This window comes from Hyaena hyaena, unplaced genomic scaffold (assembly GCF_003009895.1).
Source record: "Hyaena hyaena isolate Hyena2069 unplaced genomic scaffold, ASM300989v1 scaffold_1011, whole genome shotgun sequence".
NCBI lineage: Eukaryota > Metazoa > Chordata > Mammalia > Carnivora > Hyaenidae > Hyaena > Hyaena hyaena.
Window position 1 is genome coordinate 213,834 of NW_024081643.1, and position 23,804 is coordinate 237,637.

Consider the following 23,804-nt stretch of genomic DNA (forward strand, 5'->3'; position numbering starts at 1 on the left):
CTGGATATGGTTTGGGCTGTATAAATTTCCAGCACCCTTCCAATCCTGAGATTCAGAGGAGCGAGACAACTGGTCAGAGTTGGGCTGATATTTGGGATAGAGAAAAGAAAGAAGACGACGACACCCATGCTTTGATTTGGGCAGTGGTGTTTCCAATCTGTACCGTTATTCCTCCTGGGATGATAATTTGGTAATTCATTTTCCTGGGCTTAATCAAGAACATATTTCCCAAGGATGCTAAAATATACTACGAAATAAGGATGATGATGTCTGAGAGTAAGAACAAGTGCTTTTAGTTTTCATTTACTTTCATTTCTGTTTCATTAACAGAATGCATCAATTTCTGACATCTGTAGCACTTGTTCAATGTTTTGAGTATAATCACAGATGGAATTATTTTATTCAAGTATAACTGTATCAAATAGCTGATGTGAGGGGCACCTGGGTGGCTCAGTCAGCTAAGCGTCTGACTCTTGATTTCGGCTCAGGTCATGATCCCAGGGTCATGGGATGGAGCCCCGTGTTGGGCTCCTCCCTGAGTGTGGAGCCTGCTTAAGATTCTCTCTCTCCCTCTGTATCTCTTCGCCACTTATACATTCTCTCTAAAAACTTTTTTTAATAATTAAAAAATGTTCAAATAGCTGATGTGTACCAGGCACTCTGCTGGACACTGGCGCTACAGTGACAAATAAGGCCTATTCAGTGCCCGGCAGTTACTTACTGTCTAGCTGGGAAGAGAGGCAGCTAAGGAGGCAGCTAAATAAAAGTGGCAAAAGGAGAAAAACATAGCGATGGCACACAGGACAGAATACTAAACAGCTGCCCAGAGGAAGTCAGGAAATGTTTCTCAGAGGTGAAACTGTGTGAAACATGTCAAAGTCAGCAAGTTCATTCAAGGATCTATGTGAAAGGACTGCAGACACGGGGCACAATTATGAATCACGGGGAACCCTTCAAAGTTACCAGCGACTCTAAGAGATGTGTGAAATTTGACTGCAGTTTATTAAATATTCTGTAGTGCCTGGTGCATACTCAATGATGAGAGCTTATGTGAAATCTGGGGAACAAAATGGATATCAGTTCTTGGATTTTTCACAACCCTTAAATCTAAACCTCTTGTCTTGATAGGAACAAGCAGATATTCTTGGTAGAAAAACCAATGATTGTAGTATGTGTGAGTATGACTGGTTCCTCTACTTTCTTTGCCCTTTCTACATTTTCTGACTCTTCTGTCCACCCGGTCATTCTTTTGCTTTTCAAATTTTTATTTTATTTAAGTTCTAGTTAGTTAACATACAGTGCAATATTGGTTTCAGGAGTAGAGTTCAGTGATTCATCACTTACAAACGACACCAAGTGCTCATCATGAGCACCCTCCTTAATACCCATCACCCATCTAGCCCGTGCCTCACCCACCTCCCTCCGTCAACCGTGTTTGTTCCCTATCTTTAAGAATCTCTCATGGGGGCTCCTGGGTGGCTCAGTCAGTTGAGCGTCCGACTTCAGTTCAGGTCATGATCTCACGGTTCGTGGGTTGGAGCCCCATGTCGGGCTCTGTGCTGACAGCCAGCTCAGAGTCTGGAGCCTGCTTCAGATTCTGTGTCTCCTTCTCTCTCTGACCCTCCCCTGCTCATGCTCTCTCGCTCTCTCTCTCTCAGAAATAAATAAAACATTAAATAAAAAAGAGTCTCTCATGGTTTGTTCCCCTCTCTCACTTTTTTCCCTCAGCATATGTTCATCTGTTTTGTTTCTTAGATTCTATATATGAGTGAAATGATGTAGGATTTGTCTTTCTCTGACTGACTTATTTTGCTTAGCATAATATACTCTAGCTTCATCCATGTTGTTGCAAATGGCAAGATTTCATTTTCACGGCTGAGTGATATTCGTTGTATAAATATACCACATCTTCTTTATCCATTCATCAGTCAGTGGACATTTGGGCTTCCTCCATAGTTTGGTTATTGTTGTTGATGGTGTGACACACCTAATTTTAATGTCCTTTCTCTCCGATTTACAACCTGAGTCATCCCTTACCTATTATTATTATTGTTACTACTACTACCACTACTACTATTACTATTGTTTTTATTATTATTATCATTTATGGTGAAAACATAATAAGATTGTGAAAACAGATTTGTGAGGCAGATATTTAGAAATCATTCACTCATATTTTCAAGTCAACTGTCCAAACGTGATGCACTTGTGCTAAATATTTGTCAAACTAAAGATGTTCACTGAGGGGTGCCTGGGTGCCTCAGTCGGTGAAGCACCTGATTCAGCTCAGGTCATGATCTTGCAGTTCATGAGTTTAAGCCCCATGTCAGGCTCTGTGCTGAATGTTTAGAGCCTAGAGCCTGCCTCAGATTCTGTGTCTCCCTCTCTCTCCCTCTCTGCTTACACTCTGTCTCTCTCTGTCTCAAAGATAAATGCTTAAAAAAATGTTAACTGAATTTCTAAATGAATAATGTTCACTAAGTTTTAAATATGTAAGCATTTTACCTATTCGATGATCTGATTCATTGACTGCAACAAAAATTCCCTGATTGTGACAAGAATGAGAGGTGTAGATAAATGAAGGGTTAAAAAGCTGACTGACTAGATGGTGGCTGAGTGCGTGGCAGATGCTAAGGGCCCAGCCTGCAAAAGTGGATGCCACCTGCCACTGCAGGTGGATGGAAGGATGTGCTCACGGATGATGAAGCAACCTCAGGGGCAGAGCTATGGTTGAGCCAAGCAATGTGAGGCTAAGATCATTATTTGAGCAATAATGAATTTACCGAACATTCAAAAGAAATTGCAAATGCTAGCTTTGAAGAAAACAAAAGAAACTACTGGGGCTATTCAACAGATAAGACAGAAGGAGGAGATTCAGAAGCATGGAGGAATAGTTGTAAAAGGCACATTTCTAAGTTCTCGCAAGATGGGATCTCTTATTTTTTTTAAGACTCTACTGTTGGGGCACTTGGGTGGCTCAGTGGCTTAAGTGTCCAACTTCAACTCAGGTCATGATCCTAAGGTATGTGAATTCAAGCTGCACACTGGGCTCTGTGCTGACAGCTCAGAACCTGGAGCCTGCTTTGGATTCTACATCTCCCTCTCTCTCTCTCTGTCCGCCCCCCCCCAACCCCCCGACTTCTCTCTCAAAAAAAAATAAACCTGGGAAAAAAATTTTTTAAGAGGCTTGTTACTCACTTGCTGACGAAGTCATTGAATTCTGCTGACCATATCTCAGGCTCCCTTAGTTTGGGGGGTGGATTCCTAGAAAAACAGAATCAGGGTTGGCTTGTTGCAGTCAGTGCAGAATTGGAGCTGGACAGATTCATACACACTGCAGTCAGAGGTTCCTCCAGGCATCATCAAGCATGAGCATGATTTTTCAACGCAAAGACAGATAATTAGTTATTCATCATTCTGTATACAAAATGACAGCTTCCTTGTTTCTCTGAATGCACTTAATATATGACCCAATTTTTCTGATAATTTTTTCTTTTAAGGAATCTTTCTGCTTTTACCTGGGTGCCCTATGGGGACACATCAATATCTTGGCAGAATAGAAACAATGAATGCTGGAGAATTGGGGTTTTTTTGCTCTACTTTTGAGTCCTGCAGAAGCCTGTGAGGAATATCCAGGGCACACAGAGATGACCTGAAAGGTGTGTTGTTCAGAATAGGAGGGAAACTGTGGCAGAGGGGCATAACGGAAGGCCTTTAGGAGTTGTTCTGTTGCTGCTAGAAACAAAGTTACAAAAGTAAGGAACTGGAAAATATGATTAGCTATAAAGCTCTGAATGCCACTTAAAAGATTTTGTTATTAGTTCCTTTTATTTGGGGCCAAACAAATCTTTTCGTTTTTGGCATGTTCATGAATACAAAGGCACATCACTTGGAAATGAGGCTGATCTAACTCTGTAATCAAGCAGCATTGATCACCCATGATAGCTGAATTCGCTGAAGTACTGCCATACGCCAATTCTAACAGCTCTTTGTTTTCATTAGTAGAATGGAAACACTTTGTCTTCAGTTCTGCATCACTCCTTAAATAGCTTATAATGAAATTAGTGAACAGTTTGTACAGGCTCATTAAAGAACAGTGCAGCCACTCATCTACCCTAGATCGTGCCGACAGCTCATTGTACAATTCTTAGGGCCATTTGAAGATTGAGGATTTGCACATTCAAAGAAGTAATTCTTTTCTCCAATGGTCTTGTTTTGCTTGTCCTCCTGAAAATTTCCCTTCTAAGAGATTTATTGGCTTGCTTTGGGTATAACAAAGTTTTGATGATTTGAGAACACTCAGAACAAGGTAGCTTTTCAGATCCCTTTTTTTCCTAATGATTGCTACAGTTAGTGTCCTAAGAAGTTCATGTTAGAGATACACTGGTGGTAGAAGTAAGAGGAAATAAGTAAGAGAATGTAGTTTCCAGAAGCACCTGGCTCACAAGTACAATAAACACGAATGGTGGTGTCATTCCTCCTCTGTCTGGGGTCATCACCAAGAAAAATACCACCTGGCTAACCTTGATAGTTTAAACCATAATTAAAATGGCTCAGAAAGTACAGTGCTTCTTACATACTGAATCACAGGAGGAATTAGGAAACATACATATTTTTTTCTATTTTCCTCAAATTTAATGACCTGTCTTAGACTTGGCAGAGGGCCGGTTTTCTGTTCTTTTTTTGTAATCTTGTTTCCCCACTTACCAAATAAGCAGTATACTTTACAAATAGTTAGACCTGAGATTTACACTGACATTGTTACATAAAGGATGATAAGGCATTATAATTCAGAACATGTATATCAGACAGGAAGGTCAAAGATAATATTAAACACACACTCGAATTCTTTGGTCTTCTACTAGTTTAAATACATGCCAAATATTCCAAATGGACCCATTTAGACATGAACACAATATATTGGCATTATTTCTTTAGGACTGGAGAACTGTCCCCCAAGGTGTTGCATACATGATTCTACATGCTATAGGCACTAGGGTGACAAAATGTGTTTAATGGTGAGCGGTAACAAACCATATAACATACTACCCAACCACCCTGCCCTAGACCCCTTTCTTCACAAGCCCTGGTTGTGTGTTCCATTAGAATTATGGCACAAGGCACAGTCCTTAAAATAGTCCTCAAAAGATAACACATTTGTATTAAAAATAGGCAGTCTTCTCAAATCCAGATATTTTCAAACCTATATCTAGGAACCAACCAGAACATGCATAAAATAGTATCTAATTAGTAATAGGAGATAAAGGGGAAATTTGTCAATATACACACTGAAGGGGAGGGGTCTACATAGATAGGAAAGTGCTTTCATGGCTCCAAAGAGATTATCCTAAAGTTACTGATCTATATTAATATGTTCCAAATATTAACAAGTTTAAAGTCATTACTATTTTGTCAGTAAAATTTGTTTATAATGTTATTAATAATATCATTTTAAACTTCCAAAGAGAAGTCTTAGCAAGTAGTAAAAAATTACTGGACTGGTAGAGTAAAGCAAAGCAAATCACTGTTCCACTGACTGTGGCCCAGGGGCTTCCTGACAAATCTGGGAGTGGATAAAGAGTGGAAGCAACTGCCATGTTCTGAGATCAAATCCTTCGAAACAGAAAACACTCTGAGTGTCAAGAGAAAGATCTGACTTAGACCAGGGACATGAAATCATTGAATACAGTGTCTCAGAATAGGCAGAATGGTAGTCCAGGCCACTGTGCTCCAAACTTGCTGAAATATATTGAATATTTCCATGATGAGCACCCACTGGCTGGGGGAAGAAAGACAGGCTATAGATACTGGACCCCACGTTCATCCTCTGACCTTGGTATTTTGAAGAGTGCTCTCATAGGATGCAGGTCAGCTAGTGGAGGATCTCCATCCGCTAGCTCGATGGCTGTGATCCCCAGGGACCATGTGTCACACCTGGCATCATAAGTGGTATCCAACTGCTGTTCACATGCAATAACCTAGTAGAAAATGGAAAATTAAAAAAAGTGAAGTCTAGCAAGCATTGTGGCAAAAGCAAGCATAAAAACCCCAAATTTATATTAAAATTTCATGTGACATTGCGAATGGGATCAGTTTCTTGATTTCTCTTTCTGTTGCTTCATCATTGGTGTATAAAAATGCAACCGATTTCTGTACGTTGATTTTGTACCCTGCAACTTGGCTGAATTCTCTCCACAATAGCTAAAACATGGAAAGAGCCTAAGTGTCCATCAACAGATGAATGGATCAAGAAGATGTGGTTTATCTATACGATGGAACACTACATGGCAATGAGAAACAATGAAATCTGGCCATGTGTAGCAACATGGATGGACCTTGAGGGTGTTATGCTGAGCGAAATAAGTCAGGCAGAGAAGGACAAATATCATATGTTTGCACGTATAGGAGGATTAGGAGGAACTTGACGGAGGAACAAGGGGGAGAAGAAGGGCGGAAATGGTGGGGGAAAGGGAGAGAGGCAAACCATGAGAGACTCTTGAATGCTGACAAAAACTGAGGACTGATGGATGTGGGGGGGAGGGGGGGATGGGCATGGAGGAGGGCACTTTGGGGATGAGCACTGAGTGTTATGTAGAAACTAATTTGACAATAAACTATTTGTAAAAAAAAAAAAAAAAAAAAAAAAAATTTCATGTGACAAACATTCACAGTATTAGTCATAACAGCCCCAAAGGGGAAACAACCCAAATGTCCATCAACTGGTGATGGATAAACAAAACATGGTATATGCACACAATGGAATATTATTTGGCCGTCAAAAGGGATGGACTATTGATATATGCTACAATATGGGTGAAAACTCAAAGAAAGAAGCCAGACACAAAGGCCACGTAGTGTATGACTATTTACATGAAATATTCACAACAGGCAAATTCATAGACAAAAAGCAGATTAGTGGCTGCCTAGTGTAGGGAGCTTGGGGAGAGATGGAGAGGGATAATAACTGAGTAAAGGGTTTTTCTAGAGGGAAAGAAAATGCTCTAAAATTAGATTCTGATGATGGTTGCAAAACTCTGTAAATATACACCTAAAAGTCATTAAATTGTACATGTCAAATGAGCTAATTATATGGTATGTGTATGTGAATTATATCTCAATACTAAGTTGTTAAAAATAAAAAACACATTCATATGAATTTTCTGTTCTGTTGTGTATCTTCATCTTCCTTAATATAAAAATGTATCTTGCCACACCATATTATCTTCATTATTTTAAGGCTACATGTGGTCCACGAATATCTCACCAAAGGCTTCGGTGAATTTATGCCCCAATTTGCCTAAGACATTCATGGTTTTATGCTTGCTTTCCTGGAGTCATTATAAATACCATCCCCTTTCTCTCTGCAAAGTATCATGGTCTGTAAAAATTATATGGTCACTATTTCCCTTTTGCCCTCCATCCTGACAAACATGGATTCCAGTTTGGAAAGGATGGCTTTATGTAACCAACAAATACCACCTTTGATCTAGAATTTAATTTAAAAATGTCAAATCAAGGAGTGCCTGGGTGGCTCAGCCAGTTAAGTATCCAACTTCGGCTTAGGTCATGATCTCATGGTTTGTGGGTTCAAACCCCGCATTAGGCTCTGTGCTGACAGTTCAGGGACTGGAGCTGCTTTGGATTCTCCTTCTCTTTCTGCGCCCCACCCCTGCTCATGCTTTGTCTCTATCTCAAAAATAAACATTAAAAAAATTTTTTTTTAATGTCAGGCAAGAGTTTCACTTTTCAGCTGATAATTGACTTGAACTGATTTGCCTCTGAGGCCCTAAAAACACTGAAAAAATTTTATGCCATTAATTATGGATAATATATTAAATTTATTTACCTTACTATTTTCTAATTCTAAGAGATTTGCCATTAATAACATAGAGCTGTTATATATGTGATGCCTTCATAAGCTAGATAGCTGATTATTCAAAACATATTCTTCAACAGTTCTAAACAAATGGAAATTTACTGAAATATTAACACTTATTCACAAGCTGGAAAATGCTTATTACAGAAAGATAAATATAATATGCACAAAACCTGGAACATATGTATTTCTATGACAGCTTGAAAAGATGGCAGTGAATCTTTCCCTTTTATGTAATGCCTTTCATTTGTTAAGGAGAAAAGCACTTTCGAACCCTGTTTACTAATAATAAATAATGACTTAGCAGTAAAGTGATAGTCTAGTAACTGCATATTAAGGAGTATCGATTTTATTATTAACTCATTTAATACTTTGGAAATTAAATTTCAGATAGATCAAAAAATTTTCTTTTACTTCTAGATTACAGTTGTTCTAAGATCCACTAGTCAAACTGCTTTCTTTATTGGGGTGCCTGGGCATTTGACTTTGGCTCAGGTCATGATCTTGCAGTTCATGGGTTTGGGCCCTGCATCAGGCTCTATGCCCTCAGCTCAGAGCCTGGAGCCTGCTTTAGATTCTGTGTCTCCCTCTCTCTCTGTCCCTCCCCCACTCATGCTTTCTCTCAAAAATAAACATTAAACAAAATTTTTAATTGCTTTTTCACTAAAAGCAAACTTAAATATATAACAATGGCTTTGTTACTATAACATATGAGAAATATAAAGCTATACTATTATTTAATATTAAGTAAGAGTACAATTACTACATATTACAGCATTTATATTACTAACATATAAATAAGATAGACTGTTAACATTATTCTTACATTTTATTAATTTATTTTTAAAAATTTTTCATAAGCTTTTAAAACACTAGTAATATACCAGAACAAACTGAAGAAACTCTCTCTTGAGAATCCCTTAATTCAATTTTGTTTTTGTTTATATGATTACACTTTCTATTTTTATTCCAAGATGTACACCCACTTTAAAAGTTTTTTAATCCACTGGAGTCTTTAAAAGGTTCTTAAGATAATGTATCCTTTCTCCATGTTTTACATTTACATTTTACTTTTTTGCAAGTAATAATTGAATTAGTATTAAAGTGGAAACAGCACACAAAAAATTAATCTTCACACTTAGTTCTAAGATTTTGCAATAATAGGGGCGCCTGGGTGGCTTAGTCGGTTAAGCGTCCGACTTTCGCTTAGGTCATGATCTTGCGGTTCATGGGTTCGAGCCCCATGTCGGGCTCTGTGCTGACTGCCAGCTCAGAGCCTGGAGCCTGTTTCAGTCTGTGACTCCCTCTCTCTCTAACCCTCCCCTGCTCACGCTGTCTCTCTCTCTCTCTCCTAGAAATAAATAAAAAACATTTAAAAAAAAAAAAGATTTTGCAATAATAATGTAGTATTTGAACCACTTCTTCTCCCTTCACTCCCTAGAAAATGATAGATAAATAGCAGAACTTTTCCCAGAGGCTAAGTTTTCAAACATAAGTGTTCTTTACTGATAAACATAATTAAAAAGATTAAAGGCATTAACAATGGCTGTGGAGAGAAGACGGGACTCTAGAAAACTTCCTCCCTCAGCAATTCTGGCAGTTTACCTACCACTTCCCAAGAGTCTACCCAAGCTGGGCTTGGCCCCCAGGCAGACTCACTCAATGTAGGAACCTGTTATGTAGGTTAATAAGTGAAAATCTGATATTAAACAAAGGCTAGGGATTTTCATAATATTTCTGTTATAATAAAAACAAAATATATCAATAATATAGATACATGCTAAGCAACTAAAAGTAAATTTCATAGAAGATTAAGGATGCAAGCAGTTTCTCTTTACTTCATCGATTCATTACTTCAATTCTTCATTTACTCATATATTTATTCACAGCCCCTGTATTGAGCACCTCCCATGTTCCTTCTCATACAAAAATCTCTCATAAAAATGACACAGCTGGCATTTCCTTCCAGTACATTCCTAAACACGGGGAGACAGAGTATGCATGTAAAGGAAAATTGGGAAGGATCCAATATTACATTTGTCTCTCTCAAAACTGTCTGACCTCGGGAGCCATCCAAAATGGTGTTCCTACGGATGTATTCCTACGGTGCCACGTGCTGGTGAGTTGTGCAGACACACCTGGAAGGAAGAGACAAGGCTTCAGTTCCTGCATTAATTACTCATGCAAAGAGACTCCAATTGTAAGAAATTTACTTACAAACTAATAAAAAACTTCTGTCCCCTTAAAGAACAGACTTGTCTTTGCCACAGGGCTTGCATCTCATATTAAAGTATCCTATGTCAGGATTTCGTCATAGCCAAAGTCTAGCCAAGGTCCTCTTATTTTCTATTTCTTATATCCAAACCTCCCCATCCGTAAAGCCCCATTTTCAAGTCTTATTCCCGCATGCTGATATTTAATCTGCTCCTGGTCATACTAAACTCTATTTTTTGACCTTCTACATTTCTAACTATCTGTCTATGTTACTTATTTTGGCATGTGATTTTTATCTGAATAGTATGCTTCCTCTCCTCCCTCCTCCTCCCTCTGCCCATTACCAAATTGTGGTGTATTTGAAAATTTTTCTATGGTTATATACACATAGTAGGTTACCTGTGAATATGAATCAAATTCTTTTCCATCACACGATCAACTTTGGACAAATCACACCTGTCTAGTTTCAAATTAATGGCATCTAGCTAACCTAACACCATGAATAGAATCAGTTCTTTTCCTTTAGAGATTAGAGATGGAAGGACTACAGTGAAGAGGCAAAACCAAATATTTCAGTCATGTCATCCCACTAATTATACCTGGTTAGATATAATCATAATTAACCCTTAAGAAAATTAGGAATAAAGTCTCTCCTTGCGTTTCACACTCCTGCTCCTCATGCAGGCTGTCCAGTGCTCTTCCCTTGACCTGCTCTGAACTTGATGGGTTACACCCACACCATGGGCCTCCACTCCCTGATTTCCCTGTTTTGAAAAGTACCTCCTAGGTTTCACATTTGTTTTAGGCTCTGACTATTTATAAGCCAAACAGGAGAAAGGCACTAATTAAGATTTAAATTTGGATAAATTTGATTCTTCCAAGATGGCATTTGACATTTATCATGAAATTCAAAGGCCATATACAGACAAATGAGTATTTCAGTGAAATATAATTAAAAATTGGTGGAATATACTTGGGCAGAGGGTGGGCAGTGTGTTTTGGTTCCACATGATTGCATCTCACAATGACCTAACCTACTCGACCAATGTATAAGTTCTGACCTAAATAGAATCTTCATCTATGCCCTTCAAGTTTTGTCTTTGAAAAAGTTAATTAATAAGACAGAAAAAAATATCCTCACTAAATAATTTTTTTGAAATTGAAAGGAGATTATCTAATCTGTGCTTGAATATTCTCCCTTAAATATTTTCTAACCGACTATCTGAAGAAAGAGAATCATCGTTTAATAGCACATTTCTCCAAAATACTCCTTCTACTTCTACCCTCTACTCCAGGCATTTTAACCTTCAGAAAAATTAAATTTAAATCTAAACATTTTAGACTGTCTTTTTCTATGAATTAAAGGCAGAAGTGATTAAGGTTGGGTTTTACGATAGTATCAGAGTATCATAATTTATTCATATAAGTGGGAAAAGCAAATGATTTTTAAATCAATTCAGGGGCACCTGGGTAGCTCAGTTGGTTAGGCATTTGACCGTTCATTTTGGCTGATAATCATGAGATCGAGCCCCATATCAGGCTCTGCACTCAAAGTGGAGCCTGATTAAGATTCTTTTGTTCTCTCTTTCTCTCTCTCGCCCCTACTTGCTCACACACTCTCTCAAAAACAAAAATCAATTTAAGATTGAGTCTAAATTTACTAGGATTTATTCTAAGGGTATTTATTTATTTAAATTTACATTATACTTGATCCTTGGTGAACATTTTTGTCTCAATTTCACAAAGATAGTTTAAAAATTCAAATGTCATTTAACTGAAATGCAAAGGGAAAGGAAAAAAACCCACAACCAAGTAAAAACATCAAAAGTTTTTCTCAGGGCTGGTTAAGTGACATTTTAGACTAATCATGTGATCTTTTTTCCCTTTTCTGAATATAAAGAAAAGATTATGTTACTAGAGTTGACATTTATTAGCAAGTAGTCATGTTCTGCGGTCTGAATGTATAAGCCTGGATGGTTACAAAGAACCTTCCCGCCACACTCCCCAGGAAATACACACGGAAGGATTCTAGAAAAAAGTTTTTTAGGGTGTGATATGTGACCTGAGGCAGTCCACTCAGACTCTTTTTTCTTGGAAATGTGAATCTTTTTTTTTTTTTTTTTTTTTTTTTAATGTGAATCTTGAATGGAATGGACACTCAGGGAGGAGGTAACCAGAGTAGAGTCAACCAACGGCAAGGCTCTAAAGACAGGTCCAGGTGATGCTCTGTTCTTAGAAGGCCAGATGGCCCAGCTTCTTTCTCCCTTAACTTTGTAAGCCCACCAGTATTGTCAGTATCCTTGCCTAAGTTGGTCAGAGTTAGTTTCTGTTGCTCACAACCAAGGAATTCTAACTGATACAAGACCCAAATGATTTTACATATAAAGGAGCAAATTAATAAGGGTAATAGTCAATAATGAGTCTACAAAGCCTAAGAGTCATTAGGTTTCATATTAATATGAGATTATATTACATGGATATATTAATATGAGAATAAACATTTTCTAGGATGAACATTTGGTCTCCAAACTCTTTAATCACACATCCCAAAGAATAATAAAGTTTTGAACAACCACACTAGATATAGATATAGCTAAAGGTGGACTATTCTCTATATATTTATTACCAAGTTTTTTATTTTAATCTTTATTTTTTTTTTGAGAGAGAGAGATAGAGACAGAAACAGAGCGCAAGTGTGGGATGAACAGAGAGAGAGTGGGAAACACAGAATCCAAAGCCGGGTTCTGAGCTGTCAGCACAGAGCCAGACACCGGGCTCGAACTTATGAGCTGCAAGATCCTGAGCTGAAGTCGGACACTTAACCAACTGAGCCACCCAGATGCTCCATTACTATGTTAATATATGCATTGTGAAACCCGTAAATGAGGATAATTTTAAAAGATGAGATTAAATAATAACTGTACTATGAATATTTCAAACTTAGATATGATTTTTTTTCCAGCACACCAGTGATGTCTTCCAAACACCCTGGTATTGACATCACCTTCAAGGACCACTGGTTACAGTACAGAGTACAGGGGTAATGAATTACAGTGCTCTTACCTATCTATCATTTAGTGGCTTTTAGGATCCTGCAGAAATAATGTTTTACACCTGGTTCCTGTATAGAATTAAGGAAATGTAAAACTGTAAACTGTGTGGAAAGAAAAAAAAATTAGTCCAGAACATGAAGAAGGAAAAAGAAAAGCTCTCAAATAAGTGAAAAAGGGACAGTGAAACTAGGTAGAATAAGGAACCCTTGTATCTAATAACAGATGATTTTCACATTAAAAACAAGACACATACTCAACTATGAAGGAGTGACACAAGAAGGTATTTACTGAATTTCATTTGTGTGTGAAATGTTTCTGCAAGTGCTAAACCTCAACTTCATTTTACCAACACAACCAAATAGCTTTGGAGCTAGCAGGCAACTTCATGGTCATAAAGTCTGTGTTCATTTTCAGGTTAGTAAACTTCAGCTGGAGCAAGTTTCCTGAGGACAAAGGGATTTTTCACCTGGTATGAACTTTCACAAGAAAAGTGGCTAGGAAGGTAGAAAAATGCAAAATTCTATTAAAAATGATTGCCATTAATTATTTTAAAAGGCAAAAAGAATCCAAATTATGAGTTCAGGAGCCCTAGGAAGTAAAAGAAGATTAGGAAAATCATCTGGTCCAGAGAGGGAATAATGGAATAAGTCACCAAAGAAAAGTTATGTAAGTGTCTCAAGAGAGAAGATGCTAAAAGGTGGAAAATTCCAGACAGAAAGTGGGGATAGTGAGAAGATACTGGAAGAAACAGGAGGCCAGAGAGAGAGATCAGGGCTGAAAAGAAAACAGACCAGAAGAGAGGACAATAATCCATTGAAAGTCAAAGCCATAGGAACATAAAGGTGGTATATATTAATGACTCTTCAGCTTTGATTATATTGAAATTCTCATGTTGCTTGAGGCCCTTCCAACAAGGTTTCCTGGGCTGCTTGATGGTTTGTACAACTCTGTTCCCTATTGTGTAAGTCCTGTTTCTAAGGAAAAATTGTGTCAAGAGGTCTCTTACGGTCTTAGGAAGTCAGAAGAAACATTAAATATGTGGCTTCCAATGTGGTTTCAACAAACTGGACAACTTCAGGGAACTTGATTTGCTGTAACCATATAGCAAAACCCTTGACATCTAAAGAGAGAAAAGGGTGTGATATTTTGTTGTTGTTTGCTAAAAATACAATACTGCAGGAATGAGAATTGAAATTATGAAAATACAGATTTTTTCCAATAAGAAGAGTCCATACAGTTTATTATACATCTAATATCCTCATTCTGTTGATGAAGTTAAGATACTATGATGATTAATCTGGCCATGGTACCCACATATTTGGTCAAATATCATTCTAGATGTTTCTGTGAAGGTGTGTTTTGGATGAAATTACTTGTGAGTAAAGCAGATTATCCTCCACATTGTGGATAAGCCTTATTCAAGAAGTGAAGGGCCTTAACAGAACAAAGATTGACCTTTACTGGGTAAGAAGGACTTCTGCCAGCAGACTACCTTGGACTTAAATTGTAACTTTTCCCTGGGTCTTCAGCTGCCAGCTTACCATTAGATTTTGGAGTCACCAAGCCACCACAGTCACATGAACCATTTCCTTAAAATAAGTCAATCTCCTCTTCACGCCCACCCTCCACTCCGACCCATCATATCCTGTTGATTTTGTTTCTCTGGAGAACTCTGATACAGATTTTGTACTCAGAGTGGTTCTAGAGGAACATAATCTTAAAGATGATTTTTCTAACTTGGTTCAGAGGTTTCTGGAATTGGTTTTCTAATCTAGTTAGATTAGAGACATGGATGGCTCTGTATCCAGGAGTAAAGAGCATTGATAGCCATGGCATGATGAGGCAAACAGAGGTACACAAAATATCAGCATTGGATACTTGTAATCAAACACTTATAAGAAGCATGGTTCAGGGTGATATCCTTGAACATTTTGTCAAACTAAAGAATAGAATGAAATTGGCTGGTTTCTGTTAATGTCACTGGGTAGGATGAAGGGAAAAAAAGAACGAGCTCAGGGATTCAAATTCCTGGCTTCAAGTGCTACACAAATGACCTGAAAGCTTCTACGTCTGCCCTAAAAGAAACCCTTCTCTCTGGTAGCTGCAGAGCTGAGATTACTGAAAGTCGAACACAGAATCTCATAAAGGGATTGGGATAATGGTGGAAGGAACATAAACTTGGGTCAGGCTGAATTTGCTGATAGAGACCCACAACGCAGAGATTTTGCATTTAATATTGCAGCCTGGGAAAGAAAGGGCTTTACCCAGCCGAATTGATTGGTTGGCTCCGACATGGACCAAAATGTTGTCCTAGTAAATAAACTTACAATGCTGGAACTACACTGGTTTACTCTAGAGGAAGAGATTCAAAGACTTAGGAAGACTGGAAGGTTACAGAGGACTTTTCATTTATGACCTACTCACCCAACATGGGAACATCCAGAGGACATGCCATTCAATACAACTGTGAGAAATACATTTTTGATGGTGGTCCCAGCACCCTTGAGGACTCCATTATCACTCTTCTCTGTAGGCTAGAACTTACAACCGGAACTGATGCCACTGAATTAGGAAAGCTAAATACAATGAGAGTAACTGGATCACAGAGTGGCAGGGGCCACATGGTAGTCCTCAACTGCCAAGGGTGAGGTGGGCACAGTTACCATAATGGGCAGCAGAGTCAAAGCAGTAATCAGAAGACTCTGCACTGCAGAGACCCATGGTGTTGCTTAGTTGATATCGGTGTTAGTAAAAGTGAAACAGATGGGAAGTCTACTAAATTCTTGCTTAATCTGAATAAGTAAAATACTCCCAAGTCAAGTGAACAAAAGTGTAACGTGAATCATCAAAAACAGACAGTCATGGCTTCTCAATCAATCCCAAGACTTGAGCGGGTTTTATAGACATAGAACCCCTTGAATGAAGGGGAGGTCACCCTTGGAGAAAGTACCCCAGTATGCGACCAAATGTTTATACTATTAAAAGTCTCTGAGCCTTCCCCAAAATGACCAATGGCTTTTTACTAGGGTGACTGTGCACTGGGGAAAAGGAGATAATCAGACTTTTCTGGGATTGCTAGATGCCAACTCTGAATTGGCACTTATTCCAGGAGACCCCAAATGTCACCATGCTCCACCAGTCAGAATTGGGATTTAACAAACACCAAGTGAGCAGTGAATGAGGTTCAGCTGAGATCCATCTCACAGTGGGCCAAAGCTTTTGTTTTTTCATTGTTAACTTAGGATACTGGGATAAATCAATGATTCTTTATGGCTTTGGGGTGACAAATTATTTAGTTTTGTGAAAGCTTTATACTTTCTCATCAGGAAATTCATATTCACATTATGTGTTACATGTAGGGATATTAAAAATCGCCTGACATTTTTGCACTTAATATACCAAATGACATTCAAGGTTATCTCCAGCTTTAGCTTTCAGAGAGTCTGTAAGATGACACAAGGTCAGTGATTCTGTGCAATCACTACTCCTATCCATAGTAATGTGATTTCCCTTGGAAATCTGTCCTCTCTCCAGTCTACCTGGCACTAGATCGTTCCCTTTAATACTCAGCTCATATCTTATAATGGAGATTATGTAGTGCTTCCCCTAAAGACATCAAGACCACACTGCTCGCTGCACTCTCCTTGGCTTTGAACATAAAACCATAAAACCTAGAGCTCTGTCATTTGATTTTGTGTGACTTTGCATGTATGTATATGTATAATACTGGACCTCAGTTACAGAGAGTTGAGTACAGTTGACCCTTGAACATGGGGCCGAGGAGTGCCAATCGCCAACCTCCACAGTCGAAAATATGCATATAACTTTTGACTTTCCAAAAACCTAACTACTAATAGCCTGCTGTTGACTGGAAAACTTACCAATAACATAAACAGTCAATTACTACATATTTTGTGTATCATATATATTCTATACTGTATTCATACTACAGAGTAAGGTAAAGAAAATGTTATTAAGAAAATAATAAGGAAAATACATTCAGAGTACTATACTGTATTGAAAATGATCCATGTACAAGCACACCTGTGTTGTTCAAGGAACAACTGCATACAGAATATTCCTCATTTATGGTGCATTATCATTGCTGATTTCTTATTTTTTCATTCCCTTTTATCCCCAATCACCTCTCCTATTGCCCTGTCTTCCCCCCTCCTCTGAATTCCCTCCCCAATAAAAATCTTCCTTTTGCTTGGAACTTCTCAGGAACTGAATTTTCAGAGCTGCAAACTAAGATCATTTAATTTTAGTCCAAATAACACACTCTATAATAAGAAAAACTAAGGGAGTAAAAAGGTGATTCTTAAAAAAAATAAAAGCAAAGTCCTCTTTGATTGACCTAAACTCATCATTCCATGCAAAGGCAGAATTGGTACTATTTTCTTTTCTCTGTTACCAAATAAAAACTTTTAAAACATCTGAAATCCATTCTTTTTTTAAGTTTATTTTTATTTTTAGAGAGATATAGAGAGCAAGCAAGGGAGGGACAAAAGAGAGAGGAAGACAGAACCCCACGCAGGGCTCTAACTCATGAATCATGACATGATGACCTGAGTTGAAATCAAGAGTTGGACGCTTAACTGACTGATCCATCCAGGTACCTCTTTCTGAAATCCATTCTTGACTTCATGGTAGAATTTCCAGGTATATTTCGTGTAATTTAACTTCAACAAATAAAAACTAAAATTTTGACCATCTCTCAGAATACAGGGCAGTGAGCATCAATAAGAAACCATATTGTCTAGTATATTTAGAAAGTCTCTTTGTCTTTCTTTTTCCATAATGCTCTTAAAAGAAAATCTTTCTTTATTCACATTTACTTGCAAAACGGGAAGGTTCAGGCAGGCTTGCTTAAGACCATAGCAGCCCTTTCTCTGGTCATGGCTACCAGGATCAAAGGAAGGTATCTGACCCAGCTTGTCCAACCGAGCTCCTTCTCCCACTCCAAATTCCTTTTGACTCGGGGTGCTAAAGTCCAGGTCGGTTAGCTATTCCCATTGAACCCGCAGGTCATAGAGGCGGGGAAGGTTGGGGCTGCTATTTTGAGTAAGTAGCCTTGATGGGCAACATGAAACTCCAGAGGCTGGTCTGTAGACAACCACAGAGAACAGAGAGGAGAGATTCAGTTTCTCCAGTAACATAGCAAGAGGCAGCAAGTGGTTGTAGTTCTTGCCTTCCATTCTTCTGTTGGTTTCAGTCCCCTAAGTCCTGTTCTTCCTGTCTATGAGACTGCCTTTTGTATCTTACTCCTTTTTGGAGCTAGTTTGGTTTTCCTGTCCTTACAACTAAAAGATCCTTGTTGTCAAGAGTCTTTTACAATGAAATCTATAATGTTGAATAGTTTAACTCAACTTTGAGGGGCTTCGGTGGTTTAGTTGGCTGAACATCCGACCACAGCTCAGGTCATGCTCTCACTGTGAGTTCGAGTCCTACATCAGGTTCTTTCCTGTCAGTGTGAAGCCCACTTTGGATCCTCTGTCCCTCTCTCTCTGCCCCTCCCCCACTTGCCCTCTCTGCCTACCTCTCTCTCTCTCTCTCTCAAAATTAAATAAACGTTAAAAAATTTTAATTCAGGGTGACTGGGTGGCTCAGTCAGTTAAGCATCTGACTCTGGGTTTTATGATCTCATGGTTTCATGAGTTCGTGGTCCGTGTCGGGCTCTGTGCTAATGGTGTGGAACCTGCTTGGGATTCTGTCTCCCTCTCTCTCTGCCCCTCCCTGTTTCGTGCTGTCTCTGTCTCTCTCAAAATAAGTAAACTTAAAAAAAAAACAACCTTTAATTCAACTTAGGAGAATATTCAGTTTGGAATGCTTGAGCTTATAGGTTGAGCTGGAACCACAAAGCTCTAAAAACAACAGCCCATTTATTCATGGTTCTGCTACAGATAATGAAAGAATTACAAATGTCTTTTCTTTCAAATAAATGTCAACTCCCCAAAGTATAAAAATAAATTCTGTCTAGGGTGCATGGGTGGCTCAGTCAGTTAAGCACTGACTTCAGCTCAGGTCATGATCTCAGGTCATGATCTCACGGCTTGTTAGTTTGAGCCCCACATCAGGTTCTCTGCTCTCAGCACAGAGCCTACTTCGGATCCTCTGTCCCCCACTCTCTCTGCCTCTCTCTGCCTCAAAAATAAGTAAACATTAAATTTTGTTTTTAAGTAATAAATTCCATCTGAGTGAAATATTATTTTATAAAAATTTTATAAAATTTCTATTTTTTCTATTTCTATTTTATAAAAATTCTAAAGCTCTGACAACTTTCAAAAAGGTTCTTCTCCCTAGTTTCCTCCCCATATATTCCCCTCATATATATTGAGACTAGCCTTCAAATTTTCAAGATTCATAACATCCAACTACCAATATACACATATATATATACATATACATGTATATCTTTAGGCATTACATATGTGTGTGTGTGTGTATGTGTGTGTGTGTGTATGTATAAACATCTTTAGAATTCCATGCTAAATCCCCAGCTCCACTCCATAGTCTAAAAATGTTTTTTGTTGGGGCACCTAGATGGCCCAGTCAGTTAAGCGTCTGACTTCAGCTCAGGTCACTATCTCACAGTTTGTGGGTTCTAGCACCACGTCGGGCACTGTGCTGATAATGCAGAACCTGGAGCCTGCTTCAGATTCTATGTCTCCCTTTCCCCCCAATCTCTCTCTCTCTTTGCCCCTTCCCTGCTCATGCTCTCTATCTCAAAAAGTAACTAAAACTTAAAAAAAAAAATTAATGTTATTTGATATTATTTCAACCTTACAGAAAAGTTGATAAGAGAAGTTCAAAAAACTTTTCTCCTGAACCATTTAAAGAGTAAATAGGCCATATGATGCCCCTCACCCCCAAATAGTTTAGTGATTGCTACAAACAAGGACGTTCCCCCACATACGCACGCTATACAACTAATACGATCAGGAAATTAACACTGATACATTTCTACCATCTAATCTATAGACCCTACTGAAGATTCATCAATTGTCCCTAATATGCTGTCCTTACAACAAAGGAATCCAGCCCAGGACCATGTGTTGCATTTAAGTTGTCATGTCCCTTGGGTCTCCTTCAATCTGGAGTTCTTTCATCTTTGCTTGAATATTACGACCTTGACCCTTTTTGACATGTCAGGCCAGTTATTTTGTAGAATGTTCCTGAATTTGGATTTTCCTCACACTTATACAACCGATTTCTGTATGTTGATTTTGTACCCCGCAACTTTGCTTAATTCATGGATCAGATCTAGCAGGCTTCTGCTGGAGTCTGTCAGGTTTTCTATGTAGAGTAACATGTCATCTGCAAAAAGTGAAAGTTTGACTTCTTCTTTGCCAATTCTGATGCCTTTTATTTCCTTTGTTGTCTGACTGCTGATGCCTAGGACTTCCAGCACTATGTTAAACCACAGTATAAATATCCTATTTCTAATCAAAACTTAACACACTAGTTTAGGATCCATTGACATTTTGGTATGAATTAATTATTACTATGATGATTGCCAAATGATAATTTTAAAAATTTCATTATCCCTTCTATATTTATTAGTTGGCATTCTTCTGTGGGAAAAGCTTTTGCTTCTTTCCATTCATTTATTTATATATCTAAGTACGCAAGTATGGATTAATGGATTTCTATTTTATTCAATGAGTTACCATCGTTACCATCATTATTATCATTATTTTGATGCTAAAATTTTCCCAGATTTGCTCAGTGAGAGTTCCTTCAATTTGGCTTCTGTGTCCTCCTGACACGTTACCATTATTCTTTTAACATTTCCTTCCTTTTGGGCACATTAAGCTCCATGTTCATCTTGTATAGCCATTAAAATTAGTCTTTCTCTAAGAATCTTGGCTTCCTATTAGTTGAGAATTGCATTTAGAAACCAAGAGCTAAGTGCCTGAAGGGCTTGTTTTTGGTACATCAATGTTTGCAAGCCCCTTTCATGGAAATAGCTAAGTGACATGTATACACATATACATACACACACACGTCTCACATGCATGTTCCATTATATTTATTTTTATATTTGTCTCTATATATTGAAAACCATGCATTCACACTGATAACTCCAATTCCAATCTAACACTACTAGGTTCAGTTTTCGGCCCTCCCATATGTGTAATTCTTCTCTCTAACAGTAAGAAACCTGGCTCCCCTTCAACACATTATATTTCCTGATGGTATTAATCCCCCTTTATGGAACAATCTCTTGTCTGCACCTTGACCCCTACACAGATGTCTCTGTAACCTAGCTTGGGCTCTGATAACCTAAAGTAGGGTCATCTTCATCTCCCTAGACAGACATTCTCCTTGTCCCTCCCAGGGACTCGACACTCCATGCTCAGCCACACTGCCACCTCCCTCCCAGCAGGGATGCCTTTCTCACCACCCTCAGGCTCGAACCTCATGCTGAGCTGTACCCCGCTTGCTTGTGTCTGCTCAGTCCCACCTAACGGAATTATTTGGGAAGAAAGGAAGGAATAAGAGGAAATTCACAGTTTTTAAGTTCAGGTATAACTGACTCACTTGATGCTAAAAGTGGGTTATTAATAAATAAATCACAACTTCGCTTTGACCTACATTACTCATTGGGGATTTGGTCTAAAATTGGGCATGTGGGTAATAAGAAATTGAAAGCCATAAAATATTCTGTCATAAGAACAATGTCTAAATAAATCACAAGAAGTACATTCTGTACTTTTGTATTGAAATGTTAACTATCCTATTAGAAATGGAGCTCCCCAGAGAGAAATCCATAGAACTGAGAACTGCCCTTTACATTTAGTCTCTCTTGCATTTTCTAGTCCACATAAGACTGCTTTTTCAGACATTAGTTGATTTGCCTAAAGGAGTTTACCTCCTGGGAGATCATATTATTTATTGATTGATTATATAACAGGGACTGCTAATGTATTTCATTAATAATGTCTACAAGCTCCCTTGTCTTTTTACTTTCTGAGATGTCTGGGGAATTTTTGTAAAAACATATCCATTTAACAAAAAACAAAAGGTTTTCTTAAAGACTGTATTCATAACTAGCATCAGCAAACTGATTCCTACTTTTAGCATAATTAAGTAGCTTGATATTTAAAGTAATACCGAATTTACAAAGGGCTACTTTTTTTGGAAACAGAAAGAAGCTATTTTAGGAACTCATATTTCCAGCAGTTAGCAACTATTTTTTAAAGTATTCATTTACTATTTGTCAAGTACCTACTACATATACAACACTGAGCTAGGGGCTAAGTGAGAATACTATTTCATGATAACGGTAATAGCTCAATTTTTTAAAATTATAAAGTGTCTATAATTATAACAAGTAGGTTGTTTGTATCATGCTGTTTATTCCTCACAGCAAGCAACCATATCAGGTAGAGACTGTTCTTTTTCATCCTTGTAGATGAGCATTTTGATGTCCTTGGAGATTGTAACTGACTTTCTCAAAATCACACAATTGTATGGAAAATCCTGCTTCTCGTCATTCATTCGAGAGTATTTACTGAGCATGCTCAAAGGGCCAGTACCATGCTCGGCTCTAGGGACAAAGTGCTTATGTAAGCTATGAAGCTTACAGCTTAGCGGGAAAGGTAGTCAAGTTAAATATATGATTACAATCAAGTGTGACAACTGGTTGGCTAAATAAAGTATGGGGTGGTGGGGAGGTACTCAGCCAGGCAAACACAAGTTAGCTAGATGCAGGGGTGAAGAGAGGTTTCTATGCAGGGAAAGCATCATGTATGTCACTGGTCACAAAATTTAATCACACTGTCCTAAGATACAGTTCCTTTCGCCTCTGTCATGGTCTCTGCCTGTGCCTCTACCTACTGGCTGGGAGGGCAGTAAAGCTGAGTCAGATCTAATAAATCCATAAAGCCCTTTTAGATAGAGTTCAGTTTCTCTCGGATAAAAGGGCCTATTTCATTTCTCAGATGGCACCATGTGTACAGGATGAGGGACGGCTTACAAGACCTTGTGGCAGGGAGAAAAGGGAGGGTCTCTGGGTACGGTGGGTCTCTAGCCTCTGGGACCATTTGCCTGTGTGTGTGCCCGGCTGCTAGGTACTCTACTGGCCTCCCATGCCGGCACTGGCATCGGGTGAGCTCGTGGTCCACTCTCCTCACACAGGCGGGGCTTCCTGCTCCTCTGAGCAGACTAGGGCTCGGGTTGGTTTTGGCTGGAGCTGAGAACCCTCGGAGGTCTGGCTGTGACTCCTAATCAGACCTGGCTCAGATGATCTGCCCTGTGCCTCACTGCCCAGCCTGAGCAACCCCTCTAGGAATTCCCCAGACAGACTCTCAGTGACTTTGGGGTTTCTGGAAACTAAGGGAAGAGTTGGGAAAGCTCAATTTGACCACTTCCTCTACTTAATCACTTCACATCTCCCTGTGTAAATGACAAGGCCATGGCTCAGCCCGGTCTGCAGCAGTGGCCTCTCTGTAGTGTGGATGACAACCACGTGTTGGTTGTGGCCATCTCTGTAGCGTAGTGGAGAGCGTGCGGGTGAGAACTTCTTTCTGCCCTCACTGTCATCTTCACTTTTTTAAAGCTCATCTCACTCTCCTGGGTCTCTTTCTCTGCTTCATCTTTCCACCATCACCCTAGAATTGGAAAGGGTTTCCCTTTTCTTTCTTTTCTCTCTTGTG

The 23,804-nt window shown here is 38.7% G+C and overlaps 1 protein-coding gene across 1 annotated transcript in view; it reads right to left on the minus strand.

The window, feature by feature from the left end:
* Nucleotides 1–23,804, minus strand: part of MYO3A (myosin IIIA) — a 234,417-nt gene that overhangs the window by 171,512 nt on the left and 39,101 nt on the right. The window contains exons 6-8 of the mRNA XM_039221773.1: nucleotides 9,938–10,014; nucleotides 5,833–5,978; nucleotides 3,199–3,264 (exon numbers count right to left, since the gene is read on the minus strand). Coding sequence (XP_039077704.1) covers nucleotides 3,199–3,264; nucleotides 5,833–5,978; nucleotides 9,938–10,014 — 289 coding nt within the window. The remainder of the gene's footprint in view (nucleotides 1–3,198; nucleotides 3,265–5,832; nucleotides 5,979–9,937; nucleotides 10,015–23,804) is intronic.